The sequence below is a fragment of the Calidris pugnax genome, unplaced genomic scaffold (assembly GCF_001431845.1).
Source record: "Calidris pugnax isolate Ruff unplaced genomic scaffold, ASM143184v1 scaffold13, whole genome shotgun sequence".
NCBI lineage: Eukaryota > Metazoa > Chordata > Aves > Charadriiformes > Scolopacidae > Calidris > Calidris pugnax.
The window spans coordinates 8413018-8433200 of record NW_015090810.1 but is presented as its reverse complement, the minus strand read 5'-3'; the positions used below and the strand labels follow the sequence as shown (position 1 = coordinate 8433200).

Below are 20183 nucleotides of genomic sequence, written 5' to 3'. Positions count from 1 at the left end.
AGCTGGAAAATAAATGTTCACTATTTTAATCCTGTGTATATCTATTGGAAAAAAGACATGAACTGTCTGTCTCTTTTCTTTGTCCTTTTATTATTTTGTAAAAGTGTTTTCTTCACCTCTTTACACAGTGGCTCTGATTGCTTTTTCAGTGAGTTCTGTCAAGACCAGTTCACACTCAATATAAATAGCTTTCTTTTCTGCAGAGTCTCTCTTCTGGAACAGCCAGTGTGTGTGTGTGTCTCTGCTTCACCAGTAGTTCTGATCAGCTTTTGATTTTGGATTCTGCAATATGACCCGAGAGAGACTTCACTTACATTTTGGTATTATTCAAGAGACTGAGATCAAAGCTGTGTTTTTCATCTCATCCCGAATCTTTGAAAAGCATAGGAAAAGTTACTTGTGCTCAGGCTTTTTAGTCATACGATATTTTGAGTGTGTCACCATTTCTGTACACACTGAAGGAGTGAGGTGGAGACTTTCTTCTTTTTCTGGAAAAAATGCATGAACTATCTTCTAGCAATTAATTTGAAAAAAAAAAAAACAACCTAGTTTTTTTTACAAAATAATAATAGTAAAAATGAATGTATGTAAAATATATATACTTTTGTATTTGGACAATAAGTTTTTATATCATTTCAGTAGAATTCTGGAATCTGCATCATCATTTTTTCTATAGGTAATTATATTTTACAAGTTAGTAGGACTCTATGCTTGCTTCTCTTAGAATTCTGAAGCAAGCTATTGTGTGACAACAGGATTTAAAGTTATGTGTTTTTTTTTCAGTTCATGTGTGACTTTTTTTTCCCTCTCAAGTTTTGAGCTATATTTGGGGCAAAATGACCACCACTAGGCAGTAAATATTTCTTTCTAATAGAATTCTAACCCAGTACTATCCTGCCTTTGGCAGACTTGCTTGCATTATTGCATAAAGCTATTCTCTTTAAAGCTGGAGAAATTAAATAGTGTACAGGGGATACCCACAGAAATAACTAAGATCTTATGAAAGAAGCAGGAATACTGGAAATGCAATTAGTGGTTTAGCATAATTGTAGAGACATGCATAATTCTTTAATGTTCTTTTTTTCTACCCCTTTTAAAAATAGAGTAAGAAACCTAGAATCATGAAAGTGAGAATCATAAGAATAACCGTAGGTGAAAATAAATCAATTTTAAAAGAGATTAAGGGGATAGATATTTAGAGAAAACACATGTACTGGTGAACATTATAGAAGTTTATAATAACAGCTAGAGAGAAGTTTCCCTTTATGTTTTACTGAAATATAGTGTAAAGAGAATGTCCAGTAAATTTAAAAAGGAAATTTAAACCTGACCATTGAAGTAGTATTTTAACATAGTATGTAGCTCACAGAACTTGCTGTTAGAAGATATTACTGAAACCAAGACAAAGAGAAAAGGTATTTATATAAAAAAAATTAGCTGTTTTCATTACCAAGCTAAGAGATCCCATTCCAGTTGCCAGCATATGACAAAGTTTTGTAAGAATGTTACTTCTTCTGCCTCAGCGTAGAAGTAACCAGGAACTGCCTCATAAAGCCTTATCCAGACATAGCAGGGTATAATTTTCCATTCCACGATGCTTTTCTCTGGCATATTTAATACTGCCTATTGTTGGATTCAAGATGAAAGACTACAGAAATTATTGCAGTGCTATGACAGTATGCATATGTTCATCTACCTCTTACCAGCAAGCAGTGAAGAATTCACACATGCTCCAGCGTTGTGTGACAGATCTGTCTGATTTTGAGCTGTGAAAAATGGAGAATTTCTTTGAAGGAATTTTTCATTATGGGTTGGTTTTATGCAGCTTTTTCGTTTCTGCCATTGAGCTGTAAGAGAACTGCTATCAGTCTTTGGTCCATAGCTTTGGCAGATGAAAATTGGCATTACTTGTTAGAAGCAAGTGGAGCTGTGACAGTTCGTAGTACAAGAGGTTCTTACTTTTCAATTTTTTTTCATCTTGAAATTGTGCATAAAGGAAGATTTTAAAAAAAATATCTTTTGTACAAACTAGGTATTAAATAGGACTTGTTTGATTGAAACAAGTATTTTTCTGTTTGCAAGCAGGTCAGTTTTGGTTTAGGATGTACTTTATATTACTTGAAAAAATGTATCTTGTTTAATGCTTTTTCCCCTTTACAAAATCGGGTGCATTTTCAAATTTTTGAGTTTGTACATGAATTCAATCTCCTGTAATTCAAACTGAAATAGAAAGCAAACTATTCCAGTGTAATTTTTACTGTCTTTAGCAATTTCATGCCTGCAGTCAGAAACAATCAGCTATATATTACGTTGCCAGCTTACAGCTGGACTGTTGTTTATAGTCTACTGGTCAATTGGTTTAAAAATTGAGAAGATATTGTACTATTAAACAGTGGATTGTGATTATTAAGAATAAAATATTTTTTCTTTTTTTGTGCTTTTTAAAGAATCCGTAAGTTACCGAAAGCACTGAAGGAATGGCAAGCTTTTCAACACCTCAAAAAAAAAATTGATGACTTCACAGAGAGCTGTCCTTTGCTTGAAATGATGGCAAACAAAGTATGTTCAGCATAATAATTTGGAGATAAGATTAACTTGAAAAACTCTATTGAAGACTATGTTGTATGATTATAAGATGCTTTCCGTAATTCTTTTTTTATAGATAAAAGCAGCTGTATTTATGGCAAAAATCTAGTTAGGCTTAGTTACAGAAGAGTAAAGCAAAAAACTTCATAATGTGATTAGAAAAACTATTAATGCTTTCATTGGAATGGAAATCCAGAATCTTCTATTTGTTTAACAGAGGCAGTGCAAAAGTATGTGATCATTCTAGTCCTAAATATAATACAATTGAAAAAAAATCTTCCCTAATTCCTATGGACTTTTCTAGGCAATGATGTCACGACACTGGGAAAGAATTGCACAAGTAACAGGGCATCACTTTGATGTTGACTCTGAAAATTTTGCTTTGAAAAATATAATGGATACCTCTTTATTAAAATATAAAGAAGATATCGAGGTATGTGTGCTTTTCTGTTTGTTTATAATGAATAACTTGTGATCGGGAGCTCTGTGCTTTTGAAATCCTGTTTCCAGTCAGCTTTGTAACACTCAAAAAAATTGGCTTTAGTTGGAAAATTCGTTTGAAGAATATACTTTGGTAGCTGGTAATAGGAGTGATGGTTAGTTTATTTCCTTTTTATTCTGGAGAAGGATTAAATGGTTAGATGGTATTACACTAATCCTTCCATAGAAGGAGTTTGTTTGTTTTAAGAGTAGTGTGATTCTGTCATGCTTCTGGTTTAGGGTCTGCCTACTTACAGCTTTTTCTTCCTTTTAAATGTCTTATCAGAGAGAAAAAATAGTTGATATAAACCTGATCCTGTTTAGTGCTCAAAATCCTTGGAGCTTAGTGGAAGTGGAGGATATAGGATTAAAGGAGAAAAAGGTTCTTTTGTCTTTCAAAAGCGATTCTTCACAAGACCACAGAGCATTGAGAAGGCTTATGTAATGAACACAAGCTACAAAGCTATTGCCTCCTCCATTTTGGGGACAGTAGTTATCTAGCAAGTACTATGCTCATTACCTTTTACAAGAGGAAAGTATAGCTAAAAATAAAGAAGGAAAATGCCAACAATTTTTAACCTCAGTTCCATAGTCACTTAGCTAAATCTGTGATCCCTCCATAGTAGTGACCTGATTTCAGGGCTTTGGGAAGTTTGGTAAGGGAATCTGGAGCACAGCTTATTTTTTTCTCTCTCCTCCCAGTTGTGGGCCATGACACTGGAAGAAACAGATGAGCCCAGTCTATTAATATGTGGCTCTGCGTCTGGTGTCACCACTACAATTTTGAGTTTTCAATAAAGGGCTGGCCTACATGGCACCAGGCCTGCTGGCATCAAATGGTGTTCACCTTTCTAAAAGGAGGAAGAGGGTGTTGGCTCGAGAGCTAGTGGGGCTCACTGACAGAGCTTTAAACTCTGCTTGAGGAGGGAAGGGGGTGATATCAGGCTTGCCCATGACATGCTGTGGATGACAGGCAATGGTTAGAGGAACAGCATGCTAGCGAGGGCCTGCAGCCCATTGCTCTGAGATTTTCTGTCTACACTGCAGCACAGTTAAAGTCTTATGGAGATGAACCATCAGTGGATGATCCTACATCAGTGGACAAGGGGAGATATGGATGTTGTCTGTCTGGAGTTTCTGTAAGGCCTTTGACACAGGCACCCACAGCATCTGTCTCTCAAAATTGGAGAGAAATGGATTTGATGAGTGGACTGTTTGGTGGATGAGGAATTGGTTGGATGGTTGCATCCAGAGGGTAGCGATCAGTGGTTTATTGTCCAGATGGAGATCGGTGGCAAATAGTGTCCCTCAGGGGTCTGTACTGGGACCAGTACTGTTTAATATCTTCATAAGTGACATAGACAGTGGGATTGAGTGCACCCTCAGCAATTTTGTGGATGACACCAAGCTGAGCGGTGTGGCTGACATGCCGGAGGGATGGGATGCCATCCAGAGGGAATTGAACAGACTGGAGAAGCAGGCCTGTGTCAGCCTCATGAGGTTCAAAAAGACCAAGTGCAGGGTCCAGCACCTGGATCAGAGCAATGCCTGGTATCAAAGCGGTGCTAGTGAAGATGGAGTATAGCCATAGAATGTTCCAGTTACAAGTAATACTATAATATAATGTAGTTTGTAAAATAATAATTTTGAGGTGTTTCAGTGTATATTTTCATTAGCTAGATTATCTTTGTAACTGTGCATTATATTAGCCTTAGAGGAACGTAATTTACTAGTTTAATTTTATACAGGATATCTGCATCGGTGCTGTTAAAGAAAAGGATATTGAAGCAAAATTGAAGCATGTCATCAGTGAATGGAGTACTCATGCTTTCAGTTTTGGCCAATTCAAAACTCGAGGAGAGCTCCTTCTGAAAGGATCAGATACACTGGAGAAAATAGCTTTGGTGGAAGACAGCCTCATGATATTGGGGTCCCTAATGAGCAACAGGTACAAAACTTAATAAACGCACATATTCTGTAAATGTAATCAAACACAAAAGTAAACAATGATCACCTTAGGTTCATTTTCCCTTTAAATCATGTTCATACAGGTATAATGCACCGTTTAAATCCACTATACAACAGTGGGTTCAGAAGTTGACCAATACTGCAGAGATAATTGAAAACTGGATTACTGTACAAAACCTCTGGATTTACCTTGAAGCTGTGTTTGTTGGTGGAGACATTGCAAAACAATTACCTCAAGTATGTTGATTTATGATGACAATATGCTAATGGCCATATGTTGTACCAAGAGAGTAGCCACATCACAGAGTTTACTTGTCAATGCATATAATGCATATAAGTTTTGTGGGCTGTGCATTGGCAATTCAGTAGAAGTTTTGCCAAACTGAGGTCTGCCTGGTTGAACTCCTTAGAACTCGGTCAAACCTACAGCAGCAGGATTGTTTGTAATTCAGGCTCAAATGTTCCTGTCACCTTGCAATATTAGTGAATCATATGATAGCACAGGGTTTAGGACTATTTAATGGTACAAAACTGATGTATCCCTTCTCCCACATATACCAACATCCCTTTCTTTCTGTCCACATGTGTTCATAGGTTTTAAGTTACGTTACAGTAGAGTGACACATTTTCTGTATGAATTCTGTACTTGCTAGGACTTACTGTAACTAAGTCCAAGACAGATGCTGGAAGACTTGGGCAGCTGCATATGTGCTAATCTGTGTGGACTATTGCAACCTCTTCAAAAGGCAATTCTGACCTTCCATGATAGCAGCTGCAAAAGGGTTAAGGACTGATCTGACTTCCTGCAGGAGAGAAATACAAGAATACATCATACTCTCCATTGTGTCTCCTAATGAGAGATTTTCATATAGTTCTAGCACACCACAGTTCAGTAGCACTGGATCAACCAGCACTGTAACTTGGCAAAACCGTGATTATTGGGAAATTATTAAATATTAATTTATTTCAGGCCACAAATAATAATTTTATAATTAACGCCTACAGTTTCAAAAACAAAATTAATTTTTGTCAGTTAAGTAAATCTTTCTTAACTGTTATTTAAAATAACAATACATATTTTTTTTTAGTTTGTGAGATGTTTATATTGTTAAAGTTTATTAGGGAATTAATAAGCAGTTTTTGCAGATGAGCAAATGCTGCAGCATAGCTGAGGCATTTGATAACTGCTAAAGCTACTTCTTACAAGGATGATACATGAAACAGTATTCTGGAAACAAGCAAATGTGGTGACTGTCTTTAAAGAAGGAGGGGAAGGAACAGCTTGTTGGAGGAGTAATGATTGATGAGTGAGCGTAATTGCAATTCCTGGATGAATACTGCAAAAAATAACTGTCTGTAAGCATCTGGAAGATAACAACGAGATGAGTAACAGTCAACGTGGATTTTTTAGGAGCAAAACTTGTCAAACAAATCTGATTTATTCTTAGAGTGAGCAACAAGCTTTGTGGATAGTTGCTGTGTAGCTTGGCTTTTCACACTGTCTCTTGTAGTAGTACCACCAGACAATGAGTTTAAGATTGTTCTTGTGTAAAATGCAAGCAGAAAAGTGGCATGCATAAGCAGCAATAACTGATAGCTAGAACATTGTACCTGGTTTTGGCCGAATAAACACATAGACAAATTTGAGAGAGCATAAAGGAGGGTGATAAGAATAAGGAACTATCCAGGAAGGATGACACGCAAGAAAGATTCAACAAACTAGGCTTATTTGGCTTGAAGGAGAGCAAAAAATGAAAAGAAGGCATGGTAAGTTTTAACAAAAATAAGGGTTGTTAAAGAAGAAAACAATGTGTTCTCTATATCTATGAATATGATGAGAAGTAATTGGTGTACACACAAGAAAGATTAAGCTTACATATTAAAAGAGTCACCAATAGCAAAGATTGCCTGGGGAGACTTCTGAATCTCCAGCATTGAGCATCTTTAAACACCAGACAGACAGGTGATTTTCAAAAGTGGCATGGGTATGATCCTGTTTTGTGACAGGCAAATGGCTTTGGATGGTCTCTTGAGGTCTCTTCTAGCTTTCAGATAGTTTATAATCCCATTAACGTTTCATTTGTTGTAGGTGAAGAAAGTTTTTAAAGTCAGTACGTCCAGTGTAGAAAATTATTTGTTATCCAGCTCCCAGTATTTGGGATTTTGTCTCCCTTCACCTACAATACCTTACAAGTGCAGCGACTTCAGACTATTTATACTATTTTTGTTTGTCAGTTGTTACTACTAACAACTTATTCCTTGTAATCTGTGTAGAGCAGCCATTACAAGACATTGTGCATTGCTATTAGGAAGACTGTAATTTCTGAGAAGGCTGCTCTTTGAGTTTTCTGGTGTATTCTGGAATCCTTTTATATGGACAATTTTGGTGCCCAATGTGAAGTAGAAGAGATTTCCAGAGCTGACCTATTGTACTCTTTCTCTTGCAGTTTGAACTCTGGTCATTATAAGCACTGATCATTATAAGCATGTCTATAAATATTCATACACTAGTCCTGCAAAGAAGACTTGAACAGCAAGGGAAATATTAAACTATTACCTTGTCTCATGGAATTCTTTAATTTTTAGAATTTGACAAACATGAGGAAAAGCTAATGCATTTTTTATGTACTCCAGGAAGCCAGAAGATTTCAGAACATTGATAAATCATGGCAGAGAATTATGCAGAGAGCCCATGAAACATCAAACATTGTGCAGTGCTGTGTTGGAGATGAGACTTTGGCACAGCTATTACCACATTTACTGGAACAATTGGAAATCTGTCAGAAATCACTGACTGGGTACTTGGAAAAAAAACGGTTAATATTTCCAAGATTTTTTTTTGTATCTGACCCTGCTCTTCTGGAAATCCTTGGTCAAGCATCTGATTCTCACACTATTCAGGTACAAGTAATAAAACAGTAAAGTTCTTATGGTCAATATTAGTAAGTGAGGACCATGGAGGATTTAGTTGTTTAGTTGAGGGAATTTCTTTCACTTACGGAAAGATTTATAGAATCTTCTAATACAGGATTTAAAGGTAAAGTAATAATGCCATATCAGATCAGTTTATGGAGCTTTTTTTTTTTCTGATTCTATTGTAGGCACATTTATTAAGTTTGTTTGACAATGTTAACCGAGTGGGATTTCATGAAAAAAACTATGACCAGATTTTATTGTTTGAATCTCAAGAAGGAGAACAGGTCAATATTATCGAACCGGTTTTAGCTCAGGTAATGGAAGTAAATATTGCATTTTTTCAATGCTTGATTTAAAGTAGATTTATGTTTCAGAGACAGACAGTATTGGATCATGGTATTATGTGACTACCTGAAGAAAAACCTTCCAATGTGAACAGCAAAGGCCAGAAAGCACAGGACATTTGCATCATTCTGTAACAGTTACTTTACCTGTTTTTTCAGCTGTACTGATGCGAAGTGCCAAATCTGTCACATATCTCTAGAAGGGCAGTGGAGCAGAAGGAGAGGAGCCTTTAAAAGATTAGAGAATAACAAAGAGGGAAATGGGAATATGAAGGACTGGGAAAAAAGTAGCTTAGGGCTTTTTCTCCTTGTGAATTATTCATAAACTAATTATTTAAAAGTACTTTCTTATTTATTTCAGGGCAATGTGGAATTCTGGTTAGGTCAGCTGCTGAATGGGATTAGGAAAACAATCCACACCATCATTAGAGAGGCATCAATGGCCATTAGCGATTCAGGATTTAAGCTGTATGACTTTCAGGCAATGTTTCCTGCACAAATAGGACTTCTGGGAATTCAAATGATCTGGACCAGAGATGCAGAGAATGCACTGAACAGTGCCAAAACAGACAAAAAGGTAGTATTTAATGAATCTTTGGGGATTAATTAAAAGCATTGTTTGGAACAGTGCACATTGTGAAAAGTTAAAAGTAACATGTAGGAAAAAGCACAAAATACTGGCTAAGTAACTGGAATAATGAATAAGCTAACAGGAAAACAGAATGATAAAAAATGTGTTAAGAGGTCACACCTCTTCATCATCCCTCAGCATGTGCTTTAGAATTGCTCCTAATCCTGTGATTTTCTCTATTGTTCCATCAGCGCAGTCATCTTGGAAAGCAGAATCTCTCAGTTTGAGAATATAGGGAATCTTATCCTATTCCTTTCCCAAAATCAAACTTGGAAAGAAATAAGAGCTCCCAAAATTTTGGGAAATAACTGTGCTCCATGGGCGTTGGTCTGCTGTAAGAGAGCATATTAGATTCTTCAGCTGATGAGCTCTTTTTTTTAGGGAAGGAAAGAATAGAAGCCGTATGAGGAGGTGGTGGTTTAATCTCAAACGTGTACAGAAGATACTGTTAACACCAATGTGTTATTACTAACACTGAATCTATAAAGGAGGAAGGACAGGATGTGAACTAAAGAGTTTTAAATTACCATTAATCAAGTATATACAGTGAAATTGGACTAAGATTTAGTAACACCATCCTACCATGAAAGTAAATGCAGGGGAATGGTGCCATGCTATACTTTGGCACGGAATGAAAATAAAGACTCGAGACTATGAAGAAGATCACTTAGTGTTACATTTTCTGTGTTGTATGAAGTTGTTTTTTTATTTTTATTCTAAAAATTGGAAGAACAAATGATGTTTGTATTAATACGGCTGTTCTTGTTATGTGGAAAAGGTAATGCACACGACAAATCAGAAGTTTTTGGAACTTTTAAATGATTTGATTGACATGACAACACACAATCTGACAAGAATGGAGCGCACAAAATATGAAACTTTAATCACCATTCACGTGCACCAGAAGGATATCTTTGATGATTTGGTAAGTTTTAGAAAACCTTTAAGGGACTTGCTGTATGGAACTAAGTTTTTGCACCTATAAAAAAATGATAAATCTTACAATCTATTCTCTTTGAGTAACTCTGACATTAGTGCTATGATACAGCATATCAGATTTTGTGTGATTTCATAAAGATGTCATGCAGAGGTGTGTTCATAGGTTCAGGCTTCAGATTTTAAAAAGGCTGTTGATACCCGTCATGCACAAGCTTACTGTGAGCAAAAGAGTTTAACTTTTAAAATTAAACTACTCTCTCAAATTGAAAATTTAATACATTATTTAATTGAAATGTAAATGTAAAAAAAAGTCCATTTAGTATTGCTGTGAATCATGTGATTTCCAGGACAGCCTATGTGTTGATTTAAGGTAATAGTTATTAAAAAGATTAAAGTGAACAGTGTAGCAACCAGAACAGATATTTTAAATGTTTTTATAATTGCATTGTCTCAGACTTCCTTTAGATAAGTATTTTGAAAACATGAAATTATTATTATGAAAATGGAAGTAAAATAACTTTCAAAAAGCTTGCAAGATACAAAGGTCAATAATTCAATACTGTGTTGTTTAATTTATGCATATATGTTAGAAAAATAAGAATTAAATGCATGTGTAAAGAGAAATAGAAAATCATAAAGAAAAATACTGTAATTTTGAAATAAAACTGCCAGCTTCTAAGATAGGCATGGGGTTTTATCCTTTGCCTGTAATTTTTAATTTTCAATTTATTTTCATAATTATTTTCTTAATTGAACATGTAGTCAGCAATTAATGTAATGTCATATTATAATATAATAAAATTAAATCACAGAAAATTGGTTAAATTTAAAGGGTCTGTATGTGAAATAAAAACTCAGGGGCATATCCAAAACTGGGAAAAGGATTCTTAGTTGATACGTATATTACCCTTTTCTCTCAAAACATTCTGTTCCCTGATAAATATGTCCCTTTGTGATTGAGAGAAAGCAGAGGGAAGTGGCTGTGAATCCAGAACGTCCTCTTCATCTCACATCGTGTCTGCAAGGCCGATAATCGGGACTACATATTCCATAAGAGGCCAGTGGTTTTGAGTTGAAGTGTCAAAAATAATTAATCAAGATCTAGTAATCTGCCACAAATCTAAATATGTGTGTGTCAAGTTTATACTGAAAAATATATCCCAGATAAACACATAGACGTGTACAATGTATTCTAGTGTTGTCCACAATCTAGTGTTTCTGTGGCTAATGGCACCAGATACCATGCAGTGTAACCAGTATTGTTACTTAGTTTTTTATGAAGTTTTCCATCACTGTTCTTCAATATCTCTGTAGAGATATTCACAATCTCTGTACAAGTCAAAGGAAAACCAAAGTGGTCAAAAAGGTTCAGAGCACGTCATAGACGGGTTTGAAAACATAATTCTGGATGTCTTGACTCTTGGCAGATTCTGTGGTCATTCTTCTGGCTCCTGAATTTATGCACAGTAGGCTTTTTTTCTGTATGGAATTTAAGATGAATTTATAATATTGTTTCATTTCTGTATTAATGATTTTTCTATTCCATTATAGGTCCGTATGAACATTAAATCTCCGTCTGATTTTGAATGGCAAAAGCAGTCTCGATTTTACTTTCTTGAAGACTTGGATAAGTGCATTATCCAAATCACTGACGTTGAGTTCACCTACTGCAATGAATACTTAGGGTGTACAGACAGGCTTGTTATAACTCCCTTAACTGACAGGTAGTTATAAAAAGAATGCAGTGCGTAGTACTGAAGCTAAGACTTAATTCCTTTGGCTTAATTCCTTTGGTTTATTTCCTTTAACTTTCATGAGTCAGAATTCTTTCTTTTGTTGCCGTACAATGCTGCAATATCTCTGGTGACCAGCAGAGGCCAGTGCTTATATATTCAGCTTTTGAAAGCGGGCAACTCCAGGAGGGGTCTTGAATTCCCTTTGTGTGTTTGCTTGAGCTGTATGTGCTGTGGTAGGCATTGAAAAACTTACTTGTGCTCAAGATAAATATAGCTGAATGCTGTACACTTCATCAGCCTGAACAGAGTGGATCTAAAACCCAAAATATAGCTGCTTTCAATAAGCTAGTAGTTGCGTGAGAATTTGGGATTATGGCAAGTGATTTGTTTGAAGGCACCCTAGAGGAAAAAGCAGTAATGCAGGACATAGCATTGAATAACTAGTGTCAATATGGTTTTAAGCAAGGCCTGTGGAGAATTACAGGACTACAAACACAGAAAAAGGCTTTGAGGGCAAAACGCAGGGAGAACTTATTATTGCTGGAGTGTGTTATACAGCACACACTCCATTAGATACGTATTTTCCTAAAGTATGTGTTAGTGCTTCAGCTATACAAGAGGCAGATGTATTTGCTATGCCAGAGCTTGTTCTTTTAAGTGCAGATAGAAATGTCAGAATACTATGGATGTTGGGTCATTTGCTGTGTGAGGAATGGTTGCAGGCCATAGAACTAATGTTGAAATTGTCTTTGTACTCTCTGTGCAAGTAGATTTTATTTACTAGTGAAATTTCAGGCATTTGTCAATTTCTGAACAAAAATTATGCCCAGTAAGCTATTTAAGAGAGCCAAATCTCTGTGCTTGGATACCTGGCTTTTAATATGTAACACACATCTACCAAATTCTGTGTTGTGTACCCTACTGTTCCTATGCTGGATAGAGATCTGTTTGCAGCAGTAAACATGCAGCTGATTAGCGGGTACGGCAGCACTACCACACAGACAATATTTTTGCCCACTGGGAGAGACAGTATCAAGAAAATGTTGCTATTCAAGATTTTTTCACATAATTAAATGCAACCCAATTGGTTAGGGATTGATTCAGGGCGCTGTGTCACACAAGACTGAAAACTAGCACAGGGTGACATTACTGAAGAAGGTAAGTCTTTTGAATGAGTTTAAACTATAATAATAACAAAAAGGAACAGAGTTAACAGTCTTTGGGCAAACCTAGAAGAGCCAAACAGAGCTGTAGGGACTGGTGGCTATCCACTGTCATATACTGAAAGAGTATTTGAAGCAGAGATGTTTTGTAGTGTTGGCATGGGAGACTTATGTACTTAGGCAGCGTTGCATAAGAACAGATTTTATTCCCCTCATAGGCTTTTTCCATTTTAATATTACTTTATGGACTTGTATGAGCTTCTGGCAGTTTTCAGGTAATGATATCTTTGCTTTCCATTAATCAGCTTGGAGTCAAGTGCTGTTTGGCTAATGATTTTGTGTTCAGAAAAATTCCCGAAGCACATGATAAATACACACTGGCAGTAGTACATTACATTAAGATAATGGGGCTGAAATTGAGTGCTCCTGAACATCATGTCAGACACAGACCATGTCATGCCAGATTAAAAAAATGAAATGCAAGTTCTGTTTAGGACTTGTACTATGTTTACAGTTTTTCCTTACTTCATTTTCAGTAGGAGAATCGTTAGAAGCAGTATTCTTTCTGCCTTGACTGAGTGCCTGTTAACTGATTACTGAGTAACAAGGTGATATTAGAATAAGTACTGTATTATTCTATAGGAAGTGATAGTAGCCGGTATTATTTGGGTGCCCCTTTTCTCTCCTCAGATATATCATAAAGCTATTGAATTTCACAGTGTTAAAATGGGCCTACTGGGATTTTGGAGCATTGTAGGTTAGAACGAAAATCTTCCTACACCCTTCAGTAGTCTCCACACTGGGGAGGCTGAGACTTAAACTTGAGGATGTCAATCAAGGATGGACGCTGAAGCAGGAGATGGTCCTAGGATTCATGGATTCCTTCTTTCTCCATTGCCCATTACATTCTTCCCATTCATCCATTCTCCTCCTGGAACTCAAAGATCTCATGTGACTGGCAGCACTGCTCTGGTTTGGCGTGCTGGTAGGGAAATGGCAAGAACAGGAACTGCATGCAGCCTCTGCCTTCCTGTTGCCAAGTCAGAGAGCCCATCTTGTGTGCTCTGGGTAGAGAGTAGGAAGAAGGGAAAAAAGGTGGAAACCCAGTGGGTCTGGGTGCTGCAGAATGAAGCTAAGTCATTGAGGGAGGTCATACGATCAGTGTGAGAAAATCACAATACCACAGTATTTTGCTGTTCAGCATTTGGAATTGGCTTGGGTGTTTCCTGGGCTGTTGCAGTCATCACTGTGCTGGATACCTGCTTTTCTGCAGGTGGAGCAAAGATGGTACTTGGTAACTCAGCTTCAAAGTGTGCAAAGGGGGTGAGTAAGGACTTGCCACACAGAAGCACGCTCATTTCTGCCCCCTGCCTCATCTCTGTATAATACAACTTCTGTGGTTACATTAATGGACTTCAAGTAATTGATAGTAAAAAAACATTAATAGAACTCTTCATTCTGTTCCTAGGTGTTACATCACTCTGGCACAGGCCCTGGGCATGAGTATGGGTGGTGCACCAGCAGGACCTGCAGGGACAGGGAAAACAGAGACGACTAAAGACATGGGCAAGTGCCTGGGAAAGTATGTTGTTGTTTTCAATTGTTCAGACCAAATGGACTACAGAGGTCTTGGCCGTATCTATAAAGGTAAGAAATAGTCTCATATTTTCATTTGAGAGTCATAAGTTTTTGTTTCTTCACCAGTGAGTTAGCAACGATTACTAGGGGATTTTCTTCTCTGTTTCCTCTTATTTCCAGATGCTCATCAACTTTTCCTGATATATGATTATTTCTCCTTGTTTTTTCCCTTTTTCTTCTCATATGATTTCCAGTCTTTTTTTTTTATATTCTGGGAGGGTATTTCCTATCTATGTCTTCTTTTCCTTTTCCCTTTTAATCAATTCTACTGATTTTCTTTATGTCTCTATTCCGCTCATCCCAACGGGGAGGATATTTAGCCCTCCTTTGCCATTTTTGTATCAAGCAAGACAAACAAATACAAAGCTCAGTGATGTTGTGCAGGTCTGGGAAACATGCAAAGTGCTGCAGTGTCTTATTTCAAACTCTAGAACTTTTTTGAAACCAGGAAAATGAGATAGTGATCAAGCTCTGATAACTTTTCATGATAAGCAGAGCTTTGAAGTCAGTTTTGCAAACGGCGATCAAGTGATCCAATATCTGTGGACTCCATTATGTTTGTTTTCTAATACATAACCACTATTGGTTATATGGAGAGGCAGACCACAGAACACCACAATTTTCTGTGAGTGGTGGGCTTTTAAATCTAATACAAGGTATCAGAAACATAATTTTCACTGTTTTGATATCTCCTGAAGGTTAAAATGTGACTTGGAGGTCATTTCTAGTTTTAATTAAGAAGCCAGCAAAGCTGGCCAAGATTTTAATAGTAGTAACTTTTGTCTTTGGCTTCTTAGTTAAGAGTTTAAGAGTATCCAATTAGGCTTTGTAATGGAGATAGAAAGCCTGAAAGGTATGCCAGGTTTGGACTAAAGTAATTTTGTATTTAATTGTGAAAAGATTTTCCATATTTCTCTCTTACCTCTTCTGTGGTCTTACTGGGTTTGTTTGTGGCTGAGTTGGATCAAGATGATCATGTATTTGGGAAGAACTGAGTTAAAAGCACTACTTGTGCTGACTTTACTTGACTACTGTTCTTCCTTTTGTACTTTTAGATATTTTTAGGCCTCATTAACTTGTTAACTTTCTTTAATGGCCATATCAAAAAGAGGGAAATGGGAAGAAGTAGAGCAAAGAAAGAAGGAAAAAGATTTAACCAGTCAAGTTTTGTAGTTCTCTGTGCATCCTGCAGAATGCCCTCCTCACTAATCAAACACATTAGCTCCATTTGTAAGAATGTGAAAAAAGATAAGAAAGAAACATTTCCATTCATGCTTTCTTTGCCTCAGCCAGCTTCCATCCCCTATTCCTCTGAGCCATGAATGAAGAGAAACACTGAACTTTGGAAAGGCACTGGTGTCTCTTATTTTCTCTCCCCCTCTCCTCCCCAGCCCCGAGGCATGCTCATGTTTGTTGCCTTCCCTCCCATTGGGGATTTTCCTAGTTGGAGCTGCCGTAAAGGGCCAACCTGGAGCAAGCAGGAGAGCTGGAGAAAACAGTTGAGGAGACACCACTACAAAAAGAGAGGGTAAAGTGCTCCCTGCTAGAGCAGCCCCATCATTTCCATACCAGGAATCTGAGTGAGTGGTGAATATGGAAGCAGCAGATGGTAGAGCTAGTCACCATCATTAGCTCTTGTGTTTAATCCCCAGTCCTGAACTGGTCCCATGAAGAGCCCACTCTTCTAGCTGGAAGTTTTGCTAATGCCACAAGAATGGAAAGTTTGATCACAGTCTTCATTTAAAGCATTAGACAATCTTTTAGCTAGTCTTCTAGCTTTATCTTTCATCTTTTTAGATGAATGCAGGCATTCACTGCCTTTGGGGAAAGCTGCAACTGGCTTCACGCTCCCATGAGCAGTGAGAGCCGAAGACAGGTTTCATAGTGTCCCATTAATTAATGCTGGGATGTGGGTTAAACTTTCATAGAAGGCAATGACTTTTCTACTGAATGTATTGTTTTACTGAGGTAAATACTGTGTTTATAACCACGGCTAGATCTTTGCATATCAAGAGAGAAGATAATTTCCTAGTGCCTTTTCACTTCATCTGCTGCTGTGGGTCAAGTTATCAGATATTAGCAGATTTAGCAGTGAGGGGGAAAAGGGGGTAGGCATGGAGGTGATGGTGTCATGTCTGCAGCCATGTATTTTCTGTAAGGACAAAGTTTGATCTTCAGAATAAAGAAATAGAAAAATATACCATACTATACCACACATAACAATATATTGTACACTATAAAATTATAATTTAAAGTTCTCCTGATTGGCTCAGAGCTGAGGTTCTATCTCCCCCTTTCTCTGTCTTCCTGTCTTTTGTTTTCCTGTGTGACTCCAGCTATTCACAGTCTAGTCAATACGTCCAAGGCCTGGACTTTCATCTTTGATAGTTTTATTTTTGAAATTTGAACCAAAAAGTAAGTTCAGATATAACTGGTCATCTAGATTGGACCAGAGGTAACCTATAACAGTAGCAGGGAAGCAAGCGAGAAAGTGAATTTTCAAGCTTTCTGTTATATCAAATTCAGTATTAAAATTGCACAGGAACAGCAAATCAGGGGTACTTCATCACTGTTACTGAAAAGTGTTAGTGAATACCCTTTAGGAGACCTTTTGTCTGTGGTTGTCTGTAAATTAATATAAAAGTTATATTTGCTTTGGTTCTGTTTTCTATAGTTACAATCAAACAGCTCCAGTCTTACCTGAGGTACCTTTTTGTGATTTGTTATTTAATGCAATATTTAATGTAAGTTTTGATATTTATCTTAATTCAGAAAGTGAATAAATGAGTATGGAGCTCTGTAAATTCTTTCAGGACCAACAAGTACCTTCTAGCTTACTGCTTCCGGGCTGCACTTTGGCTAGACAAGAGTTCTGTTTTAGTGAAATTTGCTTTGAATTATGGCACTACAGTTCTACCCTTGTGTGAAATCTTAAGAAGTATGTCATTGCAATACAAAAGAGAGTTTATAGCTGCTTTGTCATGATTAATTATTGCACTGTCTCACTATTTTTAGCCAGACCTCGCAGTGTGGAACAGCACATAGGGTGTTATCACCTGGCCTGGATCAGGGGGGCCCTAGTACCTGCACTGGGGGCTGTGGCCGCAATGTGCCGTTCAAGGGTTGGGCCACCCAGCTGTGTATAGATCATAGGGTCACTGGCACGCAAAGGAACATGGCACTGAATTGCAGAGATGCATTTTGAAGTCTTTCTGAGGTGGAAGTAGCTAAGCTGTTTGATTCTTATATCTTGTGAGGACTGGGTTTGTAGGATATCTGCACTGAGTGGGAGGGATGGGGGTGTGTGTCTTAGACATAGTTAAAGAACTCTTTAGTCCTGTCCTTTATTTTCTGTTTGTACTCCGTTTTTTAATTTGATTACCATGCTATGTTCTGTGTGGGGACAGAAAGTAATGCGCACTATGGTAGTGCACAGTAAAATTACACTGTCTCTAAGCTGTTATGCAGCTGACAGTTTGCTTGCTGTGCCTTTGCTTATGTGTGTGTGTGTATGTGTGTGTGTATTTTCTTTCCTTTTGCTTTCTAAACACCACCAGAACAAAATGATTTTGCAAGAATCTAATTTATTCAAAGCTGTGGGTATTGGCCTTGCCTGAGAGTCAGGTTTCCTTACTCCATGCAGCAGGTGGCATTACAGAACAAGTGATTTTTTTTCCCCTTTCCCAAGGAAAAATCATCATTCTATAGAGAAAGTAATTTCAAACCCCTTTAATATACAGATAGTAAGTGTAAGAGACCATATTATATGGAAATAGTCAATGAGTTTTTTGCCTTGGTCTTCACTGGCAAGGGCTCTACACACACCACCCAAGTGGGCAGAAGGCAAAGGCAGGGATTGTGAGGAACTCTTTATCAGGGAGTGTAGCAATAGGATGAGGGGTAATGGTTTTAAACTGAAAGAGGGGAGATTTTGATTAGGTGTTAGGATGAAATTATTTGCTCTGAAGGTGGTGAGACACTGGGTGAGACACTGATTGCCCAGGGAAGTTGTGGATGGCCCATCCTTTAAAGTGTTCAATACGAGGTTGGATGGGGCTTTGAGCAACCTGGTCTAGTGAGAGGTGTCCCTGCCCATGGGAGAGGGGTTAGGACTAGATGAGCCAAGGGTGACCACCACACAGGCAGGGCAGGGATTTCACTGACCAGGGAACTGTCCCACAGTGCCTGAGTGGGGCAGATCGGTGATGGCTTGTTCCATCAGTGACCATTAGACAAGGTGAAATAACAAGCTGGGTTCGGGGTCCATCTAGGAAGTTCAATCAGAAACAGCAGGAGGCAGGGCCAGAGGTAAAACTACGGATAGTTCTGGGGTCCTCCAGAAAGTGAGCAAGTCAGGGTAACATTTCCAGCCCCATGTGCAGCATAGTTCAGGCAAAGACTGAAGACTCAGACCTGCCTGAGCTGAAATGGAGCTCCTGAACTGGAGGAGAGAGAGTATGGGTAGAAGCTGCAGGTAAGGCTGGTCAAGGCAATTAAGGCCTATTGGTCCATCCAGGACCCTTATATCCCACATACAAGATGGAGAACACAAGTTAAAGGACTTGCTGCCACACCACTGCAGTCAAGGAACATTATTCATTTTAAAGACAGTAGGATCGAGACTTTCACGTTTTAAATGTGGCACCTATCTATAGAATTACTTTTATCTTTGCTTCATTATGGCATTGTGGTATTTGTATATATTCCATTTGCTTTTAAATTTTGTAATTACTTCCATGTGACATTTTATTGTCTTAATTTTTTTTTAATTTTTGGAGCATATTTTTCCTTATAATATCACAGAAATTAATTAGAAGCAGTTTAGGAAAAAGATTGCTCTACATATGAAATTGAACTGAATTTCATGGGAGATCTGCAGTATTGTCCTTGCTGAATCAAATCTTGAGCCAATTTTGGCTGTACTACAACTGGTTTTGATCTGGTGTGACTCAAATTAAATGGGTAAAAAAGACGAATCAATAGAACAATATTAAAAGAAGTGGTTAATGGGCATGAGAAAAGGTAAAAAATGAATGTAAGAATTATTTCCTTTTTTTTTCTTTTTTTTTGCTATCTGCAAACACTAACAAGTATTGATTTGGCTATGATGGCTGATCACAGTAGAAGATGGGGCAGAGTAGAAGAGGGGCACAGAAGATACATAAAAGGGGCCTCAAGAGATTTGGAGTAAGATTAGAGTTCCCAGAGAACATCTTAAAGAGCAAGAGAAGATCAGACAAGGAACAGAAGGGAGGAGGGATAAAATAAGTAGAGCAGGCCAGAGCAAAGACAAGGGAAGAGAAAACAAACCAAAGTGAAATAGTATGTATTAATAGTATTAATATTGATTTTTGAGTACTTTTTCTTCCATTAGCTTAACTGTCTTAAGGAATTAATATTACACATAAACCACCCCTTGATTTATTTTACCAGTGCTATAGGCATTGCCATACAAAGTATGGGGATGTGGCGAGGTCTTGGTCATTGTCGTTCAACATTGCAAACACACAAACGCCTTTTCTTGGAGATGGGCTTTATTTCTGCATTTAGCATTCTGCATTAAGCCTTCAAATGGCTTAAGCCAAACTGAACTCCATCAGTCCAGTGGAATGAATTAAACCCCTCTGAACATTTGTTTGTAGTACCAGTTAAAGTACTGATTCAGGTCCTTGCTGCACCCAGGCAATAGGAAATACTAGTCCAAAGTGAGCTTTGGGAAGGGAGGAGATGGCATCCATGAAGTTCCTGCATAGACTTACTAGCTTTTGTCTCGTGTGAAATG

General features: G+C 37.6%; 1 protein-coding gene across 1 annotated transcript in view; it reads left to right on the top strand.

Annotated features, from left to right (window-relative positions):
• LOC106885937 (dynein heavy chain 5, axonemal-like) overlaps positions 1-20183 on the top strand; it is a 154100-nt gene that overhangs the window by 32974 nt on the left and 100943 nt on the right. The window contains exons 29-38 of the mRNA XM_014938461.1: positions 2448-2559; positions 2891-3019; positions 4815-5014; positions 5118-5271; positions 7669-7935; positions 8136-8264; positions 8656-8871; positions 9704-9850; positions 11416-11588; positions 14232-14410. Of these exons, the coding sequence (XP_014793947.1) occupies positions 2448-2559; positions 2891-3019; positions 4815-5014; positions 5118-5271; positions 7669-7935; positions 8136-8264; positions 8656-8871; positions 9704-9850; positions 11416-11588; positions 14232-14410 (1706 nt within the window). The remainder of the gene's footprint in view (positions 1-2447; positions 2560-2890; positions 3020-4814; positions 5015-5117; positions 5272-7668; positions 7936-8135; positions 8265-8655; positions 8872-9703; positions 9851-11415; positions 11589-14231; positions 14411-20183) is intronic.